Raw genomic sequence first — 18,070 nt, 5'->3', positions numbered from 1 at the left:
TACAATAACTTTTCCCTCTGATGTCTGAGGATGATTTTCTGTGGTATTTCATTCTGTCATTACCAAGGGACTTCCTAAGTTTCTGAGTTAACAGGACTCAATCTTCTTTTTCTGCCAAACATATTGGAAAATGTGAATGTGACTAAATGCAGTCCTTTGTTTGACTGCTACTAAATATGCTGAGGGGACCATGCAACTACCTGACTATTAAGCTGCATACACAGCCATACTGAAGAGAAGTTCCTCCTGGGTTGTGTCATGAATCTAAGATGGTCCAACCCATTCAGACACATGATGCTATGTTGACATGGCTATCAAACTGCAAATAAATCAGGACCTCATAGCTGCTCGTCTTACGGTGATGCTAGGGTTTTTCATCCACAGGCCACACATCTTTAAAATGGAATTATATCTAATTAACCAGCTGGTTTCAAAAGTTCTGTTTATTCATCCATGCATCTTTTGAAGTTAAACATTTTTTTTACTTCTTCTTCTTTTTCTATTTTGTTTGCAAGGTTTTTGAGAGTAGGAACCATTCGAATTATGCCTATTCTACATTACTTAGACAATTTGATTCTCTATTTTCTTATTGCTTATATGGAAATTTTGTCTTATAAATTTGTATCTATGATACTGCTTGCCACAGTATTCTATTATAGTTTTTTTTATTTTAACATTTTTTATTTATTCTAATTTGTTATGTATGACAGTAGAATGCATTACAATTCATATTACACATATATAGCACAATTTTTCATATCTCTGGTTGTACACAAAGTAGAGTCACAGCATTTATGTTATTGAGTTTCTCATATTTCTCCCTCTTTGTCTGGATGCTATGGGTGGGAGGGTTCTCTGAACTCATGTTAAATATCTAGCTACAAAGGTATTGTCACAATTTGAGAAAAGAGGTAAACTTTTTTTGGACCTTTCCAAACCAGAGTTATTGCTTGATCTTCCCTACATGGCCAGTTTCTCTATTACAGAATATTTGCCACTGGAACAAACTCATTACATTGCCCGACTAGGGTCAGATCAAACAATCTCTTAGCAGGTGACAAATTATTCCCTAAGACAATGCCTTATGATAGTCCAGGGCATTTGCAAATTTTAGAGCACATTTAAGTGAATCAGTTATAAGTGAAAATGAATGAGGACAAAAGATAGGTTTCCCCTGGTATTTCAATACACTGGCCTGAGGCCCAGCTATTGAGATGTCTAGTCTTCTTTCTACCAATAGTGACTGAGGTGGATTTAGTACAGAATGGTGATCAGAAGCATAGTCCCTGGAGCCAGATTGTATGCATTCAGAACCTGGCTTTGCCACTTGAGAGTTGTGTGAACTTGGAAAAGTTAATTAATCTTTCTGAACAGCCACAAAATGGAGCTAATAATTACACACATTGCACTGCATGGTTAGAGGACATGAGAATGAGTGTATATAAAATACCTATGATCATGAAACAGCAGCCATGTGAGAGATTACTATAATCAATACATTCCCCATGCCAGGATTTAATCCTTTTGATTCACTTGACTTTCCAATGAGAAACTAAAGTCAAATCTATTGGAGCAGGTCCTTTTTCCATTAAGGTAGATGTGTAGTGGAGGTAAACAGCACCAGGACCTCTTTAATCCATGTGGAAATTGGCTGCCTGCGAAACATTCATGTTTCTGGTTTGTAATGTCCTAACCGTCATTTTAATAAAGCTTAAAGAAACCTAGAGTGTTAGAGTTGGAAATGATACGAACAGCATGTGGTCCAAAGGCCAATTTCCAGAGGCTGGTGAATAAACTGGAGAAATTATAGAGATTTTAAAAATGTCTAAGGTCCCACCACCGGAGATTTTGATTTTGTAGTCAGATAAGGGATTTGGTAATCTCTTTGTCCTTTGAATTTTGAAAATAATTTTGATGCATAGCTCAGGTTCTTGAAGGCCAAGGATGTTACCAAAACTTTGATTTTGTAGTCAGATAAGGGATTTGGGAATCTCTTTGTCCTTTGAATTTTGAAAATAATTTTGATGCATAGCTCAGGTTCTTGAAGGCCAAGGATGTTACCAAAACTTGATAAAGTTTTTGCCAGTCAGAAACCCAAACTGCCTGGTTAAATATTCTGACACTATTCTTTTAATGAGGACCTGTTTCTGGTAGAAAGTCCCATTTCTGCAGATGTTTAGATACATAGGTTTAAATTGTGAAATTTTCTTGAAATAGTGAAATTCTGTTGAAATTGAGATCTTCTTGAGCACGACAAAACTGTTAAATAGATTTGGCGGATCAAACAATAGGTTATTCTCTTCCTAATGAATCCAACTGATGGTACCCCACTGATTTCTTTTGCCCAGCTACCTTCTGCAACTTCCCTATTGAGAGAGTTCTTTTCTTCTTTCAAGCCATTTATGCAAAATAACTCCTTCACGGTGTATCTGAATTACTTAATTTCTAATGTTTCGTATAATTCTAGGATTTCTTGTAATACCAATTTTGGAGCTGGCAGGGGTCTTAGAGATTCATTAACTTGCCTTCTTCAATCTACAAAAAATGAATACTTCTCAAAGGCCACAGGGCTAACAAATCATAGTAGGAGTTTAGTGTTCTGATTTTAATTTGGCTTGATTTAATTCTCCATACCACTTAGTCACCACTTTATATTTTAGCATTTTTATCTCCATATTACTATAGTTGATTCACTTTCCTTCTTACTTCTCTCATTTATGTTTATGTACTTCAGTTCATCCTGAATTTTATTATTTATTACATGACAACTTCTCATATTATCCACTTACAGTTTCTCAAAAAATGAGAATGGTCTGGCGATGTTACCTTTTTCTTTCATCAACCTTATCAACCAACAGCAGATTTTGTTCAGTAGAAAAGTCAAGTTCCCATTTTATGAGATGTTGCATCTTATTTTCTAAGGCTAGAGTTCATGGGAGTATGTTTATTCCAAATACTATTTCATGGTATTGATTTATGGTCAAGACTTTCAAGATCTGATAATGTTGTTAAAAGGAACAACTCTGAGACTTGACCATTTCTACTCTCTCCTGCTCATAAGGCAGAACCATGGCAGGGTACTAGGAACAAAAACAAAATGGTTAGCTACTAGGAAAACCATTCTAACCCATAATTCAAGACAGCACCAAGAGCATCACAGCAATGGGACCCTGGGTTGGGTGCCCAAGAGACTGGCTTAGTTATGTCTCTCTATATATTTTTATATCTCTATATATATCTTTATATTTTTTATGGCCAAAAGCTTAGTTATGTTTCTATCTTTAAGAAATTCTTAATCATAAAGCTTTTTCTCAAACAAAAACACAAACAACAACAACAACAACAACAACAACAACAAAAACGGGAAGAAGCCTTATTGGTACCAGTAACCACTCTGAAAGAGGGACTTGTATTCGATGGCTATCAGCATAAGGTTCATCTTCACAAAGCAGAGCCTAGGAAGGAAGACAAAGAGTTGTGAGAGGACAGAGAGATAAGCAGGGTGCCAGTTTATAAGGCTATGACTAACCCTGTGTTCCATGCTGGGGAGAAAAGCAGTTTTCCAATCCTCCTGAAGGCACACTGAGCCAGTGTACCAACTAGGACTGACACAAAACTATCCCTCATGCATCATATCCTTGCAGGGACTCCAAGTTATTCATTCTTATATTTTCAGGGTTTGTCACGGACTCTGGCCTACAGTGAACCCTCCATGAACAGTGTTGAAAGAATGCTGTGGTGGGAAGAGTGTGGGAAAGTATTTCACTTAACTTACCGGGAAACCTCCGGAAAACTCATTCCAGCAAAGTCATCAGAGAGACGTTGAGTCAGGATTTTGTTCTTCAGGCTATTCAAGAAATATTTTTGCCAGGTCTGTTTCGGAGAAATCTGTAACACACAATCATGTCCCATGGAAGGTGTGTATACAGGTTGAATATATTTCTAAGCAGCAAACCAGTTTCCACAGAAAGGAGATATATTGTAAAGTACAATCAGACAAATGTTAAAGAAAGAACAGAAACAATTTTTACTAAAAAGTTCAGAAGGAGGAAGATACACCATGACTAATTTCCTTCCCAGACAGTGACCTGTTATGGTTTGTGAATGAGAAGTCCCTCCTCAAAGCTTCTGTTAATGCAAGAATATTCAGAGGTGAAATGATTAGATCTTGGGAGCTATAACCTAATGAGTACATCCTAGTTTGAATGATGGGCTGGTCACTGTAGGCAGGCGGGGCATGACTGGAAAAGATGAATCACTGGGCGGGGGTGCCCTGGAAGGGTGCATCTTTCTTATGACTCCTATATCCCCATCTCTCTGTGTTTTCTGATCTCTCCAGGAGCTGAGCAGTTTTCTTCTGCTGGGCCCATCCGTCCATGATGTGCTGCATCACCTTAGGCCCAGAGTAATGGAGCTGGGCAAAAATGAACTGAGATCTCTGAGACTGTAAACCCCAAATAAACTTTTCCCCCTCTAAGTTGTTCTTGCCCAGTATTTTGGACACAGCAAAAACATAACAAACAAACAGACAAAAACAACAACAATTAAAAAAAAACCTATCTACAACAGCATTTGAGCCTCTGATTGAGGATTAGAATTCTTCTCTCTGGTCCACTCCTAATTTCAGCACAGTGGTCTGTGTTTTTGAGTTAGTGACAATGATAAGATGGGAGCAATAATGAAGAATCTAAGTTTTCTCTCTCCGGAGGTGATTGTTTAGAACGAGTTTTGAAACATCTTGGTTTTCTGCTGATGAACCAGATACTACAAAGAAAAATAATCATGCCTTCTACCCAGAATAAGAATCCTTTATTGATTCAGATGAGTTCAAAGATACAATTTGATGAATGGCAATAATAATGTAAAAATCAAAGGTAGTAGTAGACTTCTAGACAATTGGGAGAGGTGAAAGGGAAGATATGTCTTAATAAAGGCTGAATGTAGACTGAAGGGAGGTTGTTGAGTAACTCCTCCTGGACTTGGCGTAAGACCCTTCTTCATCCTTGCCACTTGCTGACATGAGAATTGCCACCACACTGTTCTCATAGATACAGCACAACAAGTCCCTTACAACCCAGAGTCTCAGATGAGAATCTGAATTTTCTATAGACTCTGGAGCATTTTCTCAATTTTTTAAATTGACTCTTTTTGTTACATAACTTTAGAATTCATTTTGATGTAATTATAAAAGCATGGAATAGACCTTGCTCTAATTCAGTCACCAGTACTTCCCTTTACCCTACCCTCCTCCCTCTGCTCTCCTGATCTTTTTGCTATCTATCTATCTATCTATCTATCTATCTATCTATCTATCTATCTATCTATCTATCTAATTAGTATCTTGTGGATATACAGGATGGTGAGATTCACTGTGGCACATTCTTATATGTAGATAAGAAAGTTAGGTCAGATTCATTTGAGAAAGGAAAAGCATTGGGCGGTGGGGGGGGGAGTTCAACTGAAATAAAAGAAAGATCAGTAAAGAACAGCAGAGCATTCTCACTGTGGAGAGTAATGGCCCCTTCAGAAATTCTCCTCAGATGGTCATCTTGTGGTTTTAAAACTGGCTTGCTAAGAAGGACTACTTATTTCAAATAACTCAGCACCTTGCCCTGACCCCCTTCCTCCACACCAAGATTCAGCTGACTCTTCCCATTTTCCAATCTCTTCAATTCCCCTCCTAAGGAGGGCTTCCCTCATTTGGCAGTTCACACCACCACTTAAGTCTAAATTACCAATGAAGTTGGCTTGGTGCTTCCAATCTTTTACCGTTTCAATTTTTGTAAGAAGGTAAAAATAACAACCATGGAGATGGAGAAAACTTCCTGAGTTAAGAGATCAGGGAGGAGAGCAATAGGATTCTGGATAGAAGAATCCATGAGTTCAAGGCTCTGAACCTGTAACCAACTAGAAACAGTTTTCAGACTACAATTTCTCACAATATTAAACATATAATTAAAACACATGGGATTGGTTTAATGTCTTCTAATCTGAGTACTCATAAGTTTTATAGACATTAATATTTGGAAAACTGAGATTGTGAAATTAATGATCCTCATTTTATTGATGGAAAAACTGACAGGGAAAGTATGTACCTAATTTGAGAAAAATGCGACATAAAACTTTGAAGTCCTGGTACTAAACCAAAGTCAATGGGTGTGTTATAGACTCTAAAGCACCAGGGTAGAGTATAGCTTTAAATCTTGCCCTGATTCTGTCCAGTTTAGGATTTTTGAATTTTTGAAGGAGTTTCAGACTTTATTTTATATATATATATATATATATATAATATGTATAATATACATACATACATGTTTGTATGTGTATATATATGTGTTTGTGCATATATATATACACACACATATATACACATATTTTATATATATGCATAATATACATACTTAGTGTGTGTATGTGTATATACATATGTGTGTGTGTGTCTGTGTGTGTCTATATATATATATATATATATATATATATATATATATATATATATATTTATCAAAGCTTATTTCCTACTGCCTGATGGTCATCTCTGTCCTAATGGGCATCTACCCACCCTTTCTAAATACTACTAGGGCTTGAACCCAGGGTGCTTTTTCACTGAATTTCATCTCCTACCATTTTTCTTTCTTAATTTATTTTTAAATTTTGAAACAGCATATTGCTAAGTTGTTGAAAGCCTTGATAAATTGATGAAGTTGTCCTCAAACTTGTCATCCTCCTGCCTTAGCCTGCTGAATTGCTGGGTTTGTGCCACTTTGCCAGGTGGTTATCTCTTTTTGTCTGTATATTAGATTTGTTTATGTTTATAGAAGGAATTTCAGAATATTTGTTTCAGTTAGCATTTTGCTAGTTATTGGATCTTTTACCTTTTTTTGCTTTTCCTTAATAGCACTGGGAAAGAATAGGAAAAGATGCAAAAATCTGTATTTAACAGAGGAAATAATTCCCAAAAGGTGGCCAAGAAGGAAATGGGGTATACATAATAGCAGATCTGAATTCAGAATTAAATGGACTGAAAAGTCACTCTCAGGAAGGCTTCTGGAATACCAGGCCCAGTCGAGGGTTTGAACTCTTCTCTTGGAGCATTGCATCAGAATGGCATTTGGATGATATTTAAGTCAGCTTTCCAAAGTGTCCAAAGGGAATGAGAAGAACAACTTAGAGGAGGAAAAGTTTATTTTGGTTCATGGTTTCGGAGGTTCAGTCCTTGGTGTACTGACTCCATTGCTCTGGGCCCAAGGTGAGTCAGAGCATCTTGGCCAATTGGCATGGTGGAAGAAAGCAGCTCAGGACATGGAAACCAGGAAGCAAAGAGAGAGGGGGCTTCCCTCACTGGAGATAAAATATAAACCCCAAAGGCACGCCTTCTAGTGACCTACCTGCCTGCAGTTACCATTAATATATTATTAATGGATTAATCCACTGATTAGTTTACAACTATAAAAATCTAATCATTTCACCTCTGAACATACTTGCATCGTCACACACATGAGTTTTGGGGAGATACCTCATATATAAACTATAACAGATGACAACACTTTGTGCCGTAGAAATTCATCCCAACAGTCCCTCTTAGGCTCTTACTTTGTCTCAGGAAAAGATATCAAAGGCATGATGTGGAAGACCATGGGTGGATACCCAATAGTAGAGGCAAAGGGCATAATGGCAAGATTGTGGATCCAGGAATTCTTGGTCTCCTTTTCACTAATTAACTATACAATCAACTTAGTTAGCTTCACAATCCACTGCTAGGATATACATTAACATATCCCTGAGGGGAAACAACACACACAGTAAGTACTCATCAGTGATTATTGTTTTTACTACTGCAGGGACTTTCCCAAAATAATCTGGAAAATTAGATTTTAGTTATTATTTGTATCATATATATTTTATTAACATAAATTATTATATTATTCGTATTTTATTTAAATTTAAATATGACTTCTCTGCTAGTAATAGGATATTTATTTTTCTACCTTCCATAACTCAATGTGCTTCCAAAGTTTTGAATGTATTTACATTGATAACATTCTGAAATGTAGGGAAGAAGAATTAAGATTTCTGTTTGCAAATAAATACTACAGAAATAAGACAAGTGACTTCTTTAAGACCAAAGAAGAACCTGGAACTTCAGTCTAGATCTCTCAATCTCTTCTCAGCTCAAGCAGAAATCAAATCTCCTTTATTGGGGACTTACTTCTTGCTTTCCTCAAAATTTTTTTTTCTATTTGTGATCCTAATATGTGGGACATGGGAAAGGAGCCAAGATTCAACATCAATTTATAAAGTTACCTTTTTGTTTTGCTCAACAAATAAAGACGTTAGAAAGGTACACAAGCCTGGCACCAGACAGCCTTGAGCCATAAATCCAAGCTTTAATTCAGCAAAACAGATGATGTTGTCTCCAGTACTCCAGTTCCAGCTGGGAATCTTTGGCAGGAAATCCTGTTTCATGGTAGAAAGTAGGTCAAGCATTAAGAATACACACATACCTCAATAAAGCTCTTGGCAGATTTTATTTAATTTTCCTTGAAATCATTTACTCTTCATTCTTGGGAATAAATGTGGTGCTCAGGTCAAGGAATTATAAGAATAATTGGAAAAGTGGTTAGTGTTTAATTGCTCTTACTTTTCAAGACAAAAATAGCTGGAGTTGCAAAATTAGGTCAGATGGCTTAAGGTAATTCTGATTCCCATTGACATCTTTAAGTGATCAACATTCTTAATCATACACCAAATTTCACCTATGATTGGTAAATATTTTCTAATTTGTAGATCCATTAGATGGTAATAGGGTTCACGTAGTCTCACAGACCCAGCAGGAAGAGGTTGAGCATTCAGGGGTGACACTTTACCTTGTTATGGGACTGAAGGATTTGTATGATGACTCTAGTCTTTGGGTAATAGTTTTTGATAGAGAGCACCCTGCAAAAGCCACAATTACTCTCATTAGTGATCTGTCATATTGACTCTGAATTATAATTCAAATAAGTTAAAATGTCAGGTGGGTAGTTTAGGAAAACTTAGTATATTACAAAATTCAGTGTTCTGTTATTTCCTAAATTTGTTCTATTTAATAACATGCACAGAAGAGTGCCTTATTTGGGTGGCTAAGTAAATCAAATCTATAAAAATGACAGTACTTGGAAAGAGAAGACTATGGTCTTCTGGAACAAGTTCTTGGGAGAAAATAAACACATCCTTTAGCATTTAAACCCAAACACAGTAATTACAGAAAAAAAACAGATTTATTTGCTATTTATAGTTTGAATAGCTCATAGAACGTCTACTTCAACTTTCTCATTTTATGAATTAGGAAACTAAGATTTATTTTATATGCAGTGTATTATGCATGGTGCAAGTTCTCAGCTTTTTATTGCTATGTGCAGAGGCATCTTCAGCTATGTATATTTATTTTGCTTTGGGGACTGGAAGTGCATGTGGATTAGGCACTATACCATTGCCCTCACAATCAGTTGAATCTCTGCCAGCACAAGTCAAGTTCCTCCTCATCTCATATAAGCTCATAGTGAAAAGATGGAAACACTCTATGCATCCTAAAAATATTTGTCAATATTCACAAGCACATCACACTGAACTGAAGGGAAGTCCTAATATATAAAGTGTATTAATAGTATTCATAAATGGGAATTTGCTTTTGAGGAGGAGAGACTCTGTATCATAACAGTGCTATCTAAACAGTAATCAGTTATTTGTATGCTTGCTTTTTAAATTCGGATAGCTAATAATCATGTGAAGTACCAGGCACAGGACAGCCTATTCAGGGGGCTGGAGAGTTCAAGGCCAGTCTCAGCAACTCAGGGAGGCTCTGTCTCTAAATAATAAAATAAAAAGGGATTGGAGATATTGCTGAGTTGTTAAGTGCTCCTGTAGGTCCAATCCCCGATATATATATATATAAAATCCTGTTTAGTCCTGTGCCCTGCAATTTGTTTTAATAGAGGTAGAACAAATATCAGCATTGGAACATAATGCCAGCTTCTTACCTCATAATATTTGAAGTGTCTTCAGCATGTAAATCACTGCACAAGGGGTTGGCTATAATCAGGCATGCTTCCGCAGACTCCACCTACTCTTCAAGATTAAACAGCAACTGTCTTGTTAATTATGTGGGAAATATTCTACTGCTCCCCTCCCCACTTTTTTATATTGTAATCATAAATTTGCCAATGAGAAAGAGAACACACTTGAGAAAGAATTTTAATAAGGCTGCCTTTATATCAGGATCACACAAATGCTGCAGATGTAAGAGAACTCCAGTTGATGGACCAGACCACAGGGTCTCTAATGCAGATGTAAGGTTGATGAAGTGGGTTAAGTACAAAGCTGTGCTTTTCCTGCCATCATCACCATTGTTTTATGTCTTGTGATGAGCAGTAAGACCTTTCCAGCAACTGCTTGTATATTTATTTACCTTTTAAGACAGCTGAGATGGAAATCTTAAGATTCTAGGAAATTATTGAAAATGGTGCTTATAATATGGAATGGTAAGAGAGATAAAGGTTACATGGTGTCTGTCATTTTTCTGATTCAAGTGTTTATACTTGTTTTGCTTTAAACTGAAATGTGTTGGTTTATCATGTCTATGAAACTTAGAACATATTAGGAAGCTGGCTTTTACCTAAAACCAAACCTAATTAAAGGGTCAGCTATTGCTCCTTACTTATGGTCACTATCTTAATGGGGTTTCTGCTTTTTTCCTTCATGCTTCTATAAGAAAGTGTATTAGGATGCTTTGGAGAAGTTGGTTAAAGTTGATAGATTCTTTTGTTTTCTTTATTGGTTCTTTTGAGTTATACATGACAGTAGGATTCATTTTGACATAATTATAAAAGCATGGAATATAATTTGTTCTTATTCAGTCCCCAGCACATCCCCTTCTTTCCTTCTGCCCGCTGTTCCCTTCCCTCTGTCCTACTGATGTTTTTGACATTTACTTACTTATAGTTTTTTTTTTTTAAATTAGTGTCTTGTGTGTGTACGTGATGCTGAGATTCATTATGGTATGTTTATGTATGTGCATGAGAAAATTAGGTTACATTCATTCAACTGTCTTTCCTCATCCCATCTCTCCTCCCTTTCTTTCACTCCTCTTTGTCTATTCCACTGATATTTCTTGTATTCTGTTCTTTATCCCACCCCCAGCTTATTTTGGATTAGCTTCTGCATATCAGATAAAACATTCAACCTTTACTAATCTGTCTTCTGGTAAGAATCCTCCGTGGGTGGTAAGATAGAACACTTTTGCTATTCATAACTTTTTCAGATCTCAGAAACTTGTAAAACTATCCTAGATAACTTAGTGAAATGATTAAATGTAAGTATCTGGAATAATAGCTGTTGAAGTAGCAGTGTACACTTATTATCTTAAATGTTGTGGTTTAGGGAAACAAGAAGGAAAAGAACAAAATCTTACCGCAACTCGCCTCAGATCCTCCCACTTCAGTGCAGACCCAGCGATAAAAGTTGTATAGGCCAAGTAGCATTTAAATATAGTCTCCAATTCCAAAGAAGGAGTGGCCCTGGTTAAAAAATATGTGGTGACAAAGATGGGAAAAAGATGACTGGCTTAGTTTTAGAGGTTGTTGAACTTGTTTAGTGCATTTACTAGAACCCTAATTTCCTCTTGGAAAACATCCATCTTTCATTACTAACCCATGTGATTAGGTGATGCTAACACAAACTACCTAATTCCAGGGGCCGAGTCTATACCTCAGGCCTAAGCAATCATTGATGTGAGAAAATACAAATCAAGGTAGTGTCATAGAAACAATAAATAAATTAATAAGTATGAAAAAGTTTACTATGTAATCTAAGATTTCAAAAGATATAACATTTTAAAACAAATGTGAACTTCATATAATGTTTTCTAAACATATAAAGCAAAAATAGACAAAGTCAGAGGGAGAAATTAAATCTGCCAATGTCATGAGTAATTTCAACAAGTCTCTCCCAGTTTTTGACAGATCAAGCAGTAAAAAAAATCATCAAGTATTTTGAACACAATAGTTTTATATTTATTAATCCTATAATCAACATATAGAAAACTTGATATTTTCAAGGACACAAAAATACTTTAAAATGATAATAAGTTGATAAAAAAACACTTCAATACATTACAAAAATGTTACTGTACATATTATGATCTGTGACCTGAATATATTTAATTTATAAGTTAAAAATCATAAAATAAATAAAAACTTTCTTCTTAGTTAAAAATTAACTGATAAAAATTTTGCAGGTTAAGATGAAATTAAAATATTTTTAAAAATTATTCTTAGAAATAAATTGTGTTGAAAATATTAAACATAAATGCCATTGGATAAAATAATAACATTTCTTTAGGGGAAATGTATAGTTTTGGACACTAACATTAGAATAAACTCAGATAAGATCAACAAAGTCAAAAGTTGCTTCTTTGAAAAATAACCTAATGTTACAGGCAAAAATGATAAAACAAATGGAGAAAAAAGAAAAGACAAAAATGGCTTATAAATTGAATGAAGAAGACATCATATATATAGGTAAAGTAAATGTCATAAGAAATTAAATTAATTATACACATAGGACTGAAAAGAAGTAAATGAACTGCCTTTATTTGGAATGTTTATTTGATAATTTACACTGAAGCACCTAATACTACTACAGAAAAATAAAAAATGATAGAGAAATGTATGTGTATTAATATACAAAAGTCAATTAGGTTTTTCTATATCATATATACACACATACATTTACGTACATAATTGTATGCATATGCTCTCTACCTATAAAACCACCCCATATTATTAAGAGACAATACATGAAAGCTAAATAAATGGATAGCCACAGTACTATTAGACTTGCAAAGAGTGTAGCATAAAGAAATCAATTCTGAATTCTAAAGTTTCAGTCAGATTCACATCACATTTCTACATTTTTTTAATAGTACACAATAAAGCTATTATAATAGTTATATGAAAGATAATGCCCAAGAAAAGCTTGTCAGCTGTTGTAGAAAATGAAAGGAATAAAGAAAGGATAGAAGTCTCACCATAAGATCTTCAGCAATAAAAACATTTATTACTAATGAAAATATAGATAAATTGATAAGATAGAAAGAAAAAACAAGACCTATTCACAGTAGTATCAAGTCAGATCCCTGAGTAGGCAAAGGCTTTGTTCAATAACTGGCATTGGCAAAGAAACAAGTAATATTTTATGCATGTATCTTACCATATAAAAATGCAATTCTTATGAAATTAGTAGCTTAAATGAGGATTTTTAAAAAATTCTTAGGGGAAATTTCATTTAAATGTAACTAAAATATTAGAATAAGAAAATATTTTCTAGACAAAATAAAAAAAAGTCAAATATAAAAAATTGTGAATTTGACTATAATAATATTAATGATTTTTAAATATCAAAGATATTATAATTGGTGAAAAAAGAAGTTTCAAACTGGAAGAAGATATTTGTAAGTTGCATAACTGATGAAGAATTAGTGCAAAAATTACACAATTCTACAAAATAAATTATACCCCCCCACACAAAAATCAAGTAGAAAAGTGGACAAAACAATAAATGGAATTAAAAACACGATGGACGGGTTTGTAAATAGATTAAACACAGATAAAAAGACAATTAGAGAACTGGAACCTAGGTCAGAATAAAGTATCCAGAGATACAAAAATTTTTAAAAATGAGACATAAATATAAAAGGGAAATATATTTGAAACAGCAAAAAAAATTAAAAATGAGAAATAAATATAAAATGGAAATATATTTAAAAAAGCAAAACATAAAAGACAAGCATAGCTAGATTTAAGAGTCCCAGAAGTGAGAGGAGAAAATGGTGACATAGCTAATACTTAAATAAATAATTGAGAATCTTCCAGAAGTGATGAAGACACCAGTCCAGAGATACAGGAAGATTTATGAATGCTAATCATGATAAATGAAGAGAAAATCAAACCCATACACATCAAGGTGTATAGTAAGTAAAACATATGATCTTCTAAGAAGATAGCTCCTTAAAGACAGAGTTCAACTGACTTCCTAATAGCAACAATAAAATACAGAAATCAGTGGAATAATAATTCCATGGTTCTTAAAGAAAAAAACTGTCAGTTTATAATTTTATATCCATGAAATTATCTTTCAGTAATCAAGAGAGAAATAATAAATCATTACATCATCATCATCATCATCAACAAAAATTTGTTACTGGAAGATTTGAATTTAAGAAAAATGTAAAGGTTTTATTTTTGATAATAATAAAAATGGGAAGGAAGACCAGAGATGCAAGAAGAAATAGAAAACAATTAAACAGGGTGAATTTAATGAAAAGTAGCATAGAGTCATGAATTGATAACTTTTTGAACATTAAATAAGTAGAATCTTGTATATAATTTACAAAGGTTTATACCACACATTATCTTACATAAATAAGAAAAAGACTACAAATTCAAAAGAAAAAAATGGAGAAGATAACAATAATTTAATTTCAGAGATTCTATATGACTTAGAAATATGGAAATATGCTTGGCCTCATTAATAAGAAGAAAACTTAAATAAAAACCATAACAATAGACCATCATTTTATAAAATAATATTCACAAGAATGGCTAAAGATTTTTTTTAGCATTAGACAGGATATAGTGTTCCAGTTCCAAGTGTTGGTAAGATGCAGGACAACAGCAATTTCTGTGGTTGCTGGAGGAAATACAGATTGGCAAAAACATTCTGCAGAAGATTGTGTTACAGAAAGATATTTAAGCTTTATATTTTGCAATTTTATTCCTGGTTAACAGGACACAAATATGAGAATTTCCACAGCACTATTTTTCATAACAGCAAAAATATGTTGGGGCTTAGGGGAGGGGAATGCCACCGATGGTAGAGTGGATCCAGAAAAATTGCAGTGTATTCATATAATGGAGTCATGTAGTACTAAGCAATGAAAATAAGTGTGGCCTTATCTAGTTGCCATGTGGATGAAACTTACAGTAATAATGTTGAGCAAGTAAATTTATAACCTATTTACATGTTTTCAAAAAAGAAAAAAAAATATTCTAAGTGAACATAGGAGATGTGACAATTAAATATTATAAGATATAATGTTGGAAATGTAATTTGAGGACTAACGATGGGGTTGTAATTGGACAGCATCATGATGGTTAACTATCAAGGGAATAATTCTTGATTTGAGTGGTAGTTACATGAATATTCACTTTATAGTTATTCATTTAAAAATATATCTTAATTCTATGTAATAAAAGCAGCATGATATTGGCACCAAAACAGGCATGAAGACTAATGGAATAGAATACAAGACACAGAGATAAATGCACATAAATACAGTTATCTCATATTAGACAAAGGTACCCCAAACTGGAGACAATCATGCTAAGTGAAATAAGCCAATGCTAATAGACCAAAGGCCAAATGTTCTCTCTGATATATGGATGCTGACACACAATGGGAGTGGGGGTGGAGGAGTGGGAATAGAAGTTCATTGGATTGGACAAAGGGAAATGAGGGAAGGGAGGGAATGATGTGAATAGACAGTAGAATGAATTGGACATAACTCTCCTATGTTCAAATATGAATACATGACTAGTGTAACTCCACATCATGCACAACCACAAGAATGGGAAATTATATTCCATGTATGTATAATATGTCAAAATACACTCTACTGTCATGTATATCTAAAAAGAACAAATTTTTTAAAGGCACCCAAAACATACATTGGAGAAAAGATAGCCTCTTCAAAAAATGGTGCTGGGGAGACACCCGTGGAAGCCTAGCCTCTGGCACAGGACCACCTCTTCCAACCAGCAGACTACCAGGGGAGCCCAGGCCCAGCCCAGATCTGACCATACTTACTTGCTCAGGACCCAGGTAAAGGGTAGGTCTGAGTTTGCTGCCAACTCTCCCACATCTGGGAGCCTAAGCCTAACCCACTCCCATCTTGGGATACAGCTGTCATCACCATAGCCTTCTTCATGCTGTAGCCCCTAAATTTTTGACAACAGACAGGGCCTAGAAGCAGCTGCATCTCAGAGCAGGCATCCAAAAGGGACTGTGAGACCCACCCTTTCAGTCCCATCTATGTAACAGATTGCTTCCATCTTGGGGCACCTTAACTATTATCTTGAGTTACCTCGGCTATTGCCACCACCACCTTTAGATTTTGTAGCATACATTGAAGGACACTAACAGGGTCTAGAAGCTCAACATCAAGGAGAGGTACAGACAATCTGTACGGGTACTACAAGAATATAAGGAAGAAACTGTAATATCTCAGATACACACTGCAAGAAAGGAAGACACATAGACAACATGAAGAAACAAGGGAGGAAAGTTCCCCAAACAAACCAGGATACTATAATAAAAGAACCCATGAACAGAAAAGTTGATGAAATGTCAGAGAAGAACTTCAGAAGGTTCATAATTAAAATTATCTGTGAATTAAAGAATGACCTAAATGAGCAATTACAGGCAAAAATTGATCACTCCAACAAAGAGGTAAGAGAGCAAATACAGGTAGCAAAAGATTACTTCAAGAGAGAGAGACTCTGAAAAAAAAGTCAGAAATCCTTGAAATGAAGGATATAATAAATCAAATAAAAAACTCAATAGAAAGCATAACCAACAAACCATATCACTTGGAAGAAAGAACATAAGATAATGATGACAAAGTATACTTTGTCATCTGGAAAATAAAGTTGGTAACACAATTAAAGTAGTAAGAAACCATGAACAGACTATCCAAGAATTATGGAATAGCATCAAAAGATCAAATATAAGAGCTATTGGGATAGAGGAAGGCACAGAATTTCAAACCAAAGGAATGCACAGTCTCTTCAATGAGATAATATAAAAAAAATTACCAAGCATGAAGAACAAATTGGAAAAACAAATACAAGAAGCTTATAGGACACCAAATGTAAAAAAATTACAACATATCTACACCAAGGCACATTATAATGAAAATGCTGAGCATACAGAATAAGGATAGAATCTTAAAAGTCACAAGAGAGAGGAATCAGTTCACATATAGGGGGAGACCAATTTGTATCTCAGCAGATTATTCAACCCAGACCCTCAAAGCCAGAAGACCTTGGAACTACATATACCAAGCTCTGAAAGAAATGGATGCCAACCAAGAATCTTATATCCATCAAAACTAAGCTTTAGATTTGATAATGAATTAAAACCTTCCATGATACAGAAAATTTAAAAGAATTTTTAACTAGAAAGCCTGCAATACAGAATATCCTCAGCAAAATGTTCCATGAAGAGGAAATGAAAGACAATGATGAAAATCAGCAGAGGGAAGTATTATACTAAAGAAAATCTAATAAGAGGAGAAACCAAGTCACATTAAATAGGAAAAAATAAACAAAAATGGCTGGGAATACAAATGTCTCAATAATAACCCTGAATAATAATGGCCTAAACTCAACAATCAAAAGACATAGACTAGCAGATTGGATAAAAAAAAAAAAGACCCAACAATATGCTGCCTCCGAGATTCATCTCATAGGAAAAGACATTCACAGACTGAAGGTGAAGGGTTGGGAAATATTATACAGCTCACATGGATGTGGAAGCAAGCAGAGGTTTCCATCCTCATATCAAAGTAGACTTCAAGCTAAGGTCAATCATAGAGGACAAAGAAGGACACTACATATTGCTCAAGGGAACCATACTCCAACAAGACTTAACAATTATAAATTGTATTCCCCAAACAATGGAGCATCGACCTTCATCAAACAAACTCTTCTCAAGTTCAAGAGTCAAATCGATCACAGCACAATAATTTTGGGTTACTTTAACACACCTCTTTCATCACTAGACAGATACTCCACACAAAAGTTGAACAAAGATAGAACTCAATGATTCAATCAATAACTTAGCCTTAACTAACATATATACAATATTCCAACCTTCAATGAGATTATTTACTTTCTTCTCAGCAGCACATGGATCCTTCTCTAAAATCGAAAATATACTATGCTACAAAGCAACTCTTAGCAAATATAAAAAAGGA

At 34.7% G+C, this 18,070-nt stretch overlaps 1 protein-coding gene across 1 annotated transcript in view; it reads right to left on the bottom strand.

Moving 5' to 3' along the window:
* KCNU1 (potassium calcium-activated channel subfamily U member 1) overlaps window positions 1-18,070 on the bottom strand; it is a gene marked incomplete at its 5' end in the record, with an annotated part of 157,746 nt that overhangs the window by 83,156 nt on the left and 56,520 nt on the right. The window contains 6 exons of the mRNA XM_081269492.1: window positions 3,384-3,455; window positions 3,776-3,888; window positions 8,302-8,454; window positions 8,865-8,934; window positions 10,017-10,099; window positions 11,447-11,552. Coding sequence (XP_081125618.1) covers window positions 3,384-3,455; window positions 3,776-3,888; window positions 8,302-8,454; window positions 8,865-8,934; window positions 10,017-10,099; window positions 11,447-11,552 — 597 coding nt within the window. The remainder of the gene's footprint in view (window positions 1-3,383; window positions 3,456-3,775; window positions 3,889-8,301; window positions 8,455-8,864; window positions 8,935-10,016; window positions 10,100-11,446; window positions 11,553-18,070) is intronic.

Source organism: Spermophilus citellus (genome assembly GCF_964194105.1).
Source record: "Spermophilus citellus genome assembly, chromosome: 16".
Classification (NCBI taxonomy): Eukaryota; Metazoa; Chordata; class Mammalia; order Rodentia; family Sciuridae; genus Spermophilus; species Spermophilus citellus.
Note: the sequence above shows the minus strand (reverse complement) of the source record. Positions and strands in the feature narration are given on the sequence as shown.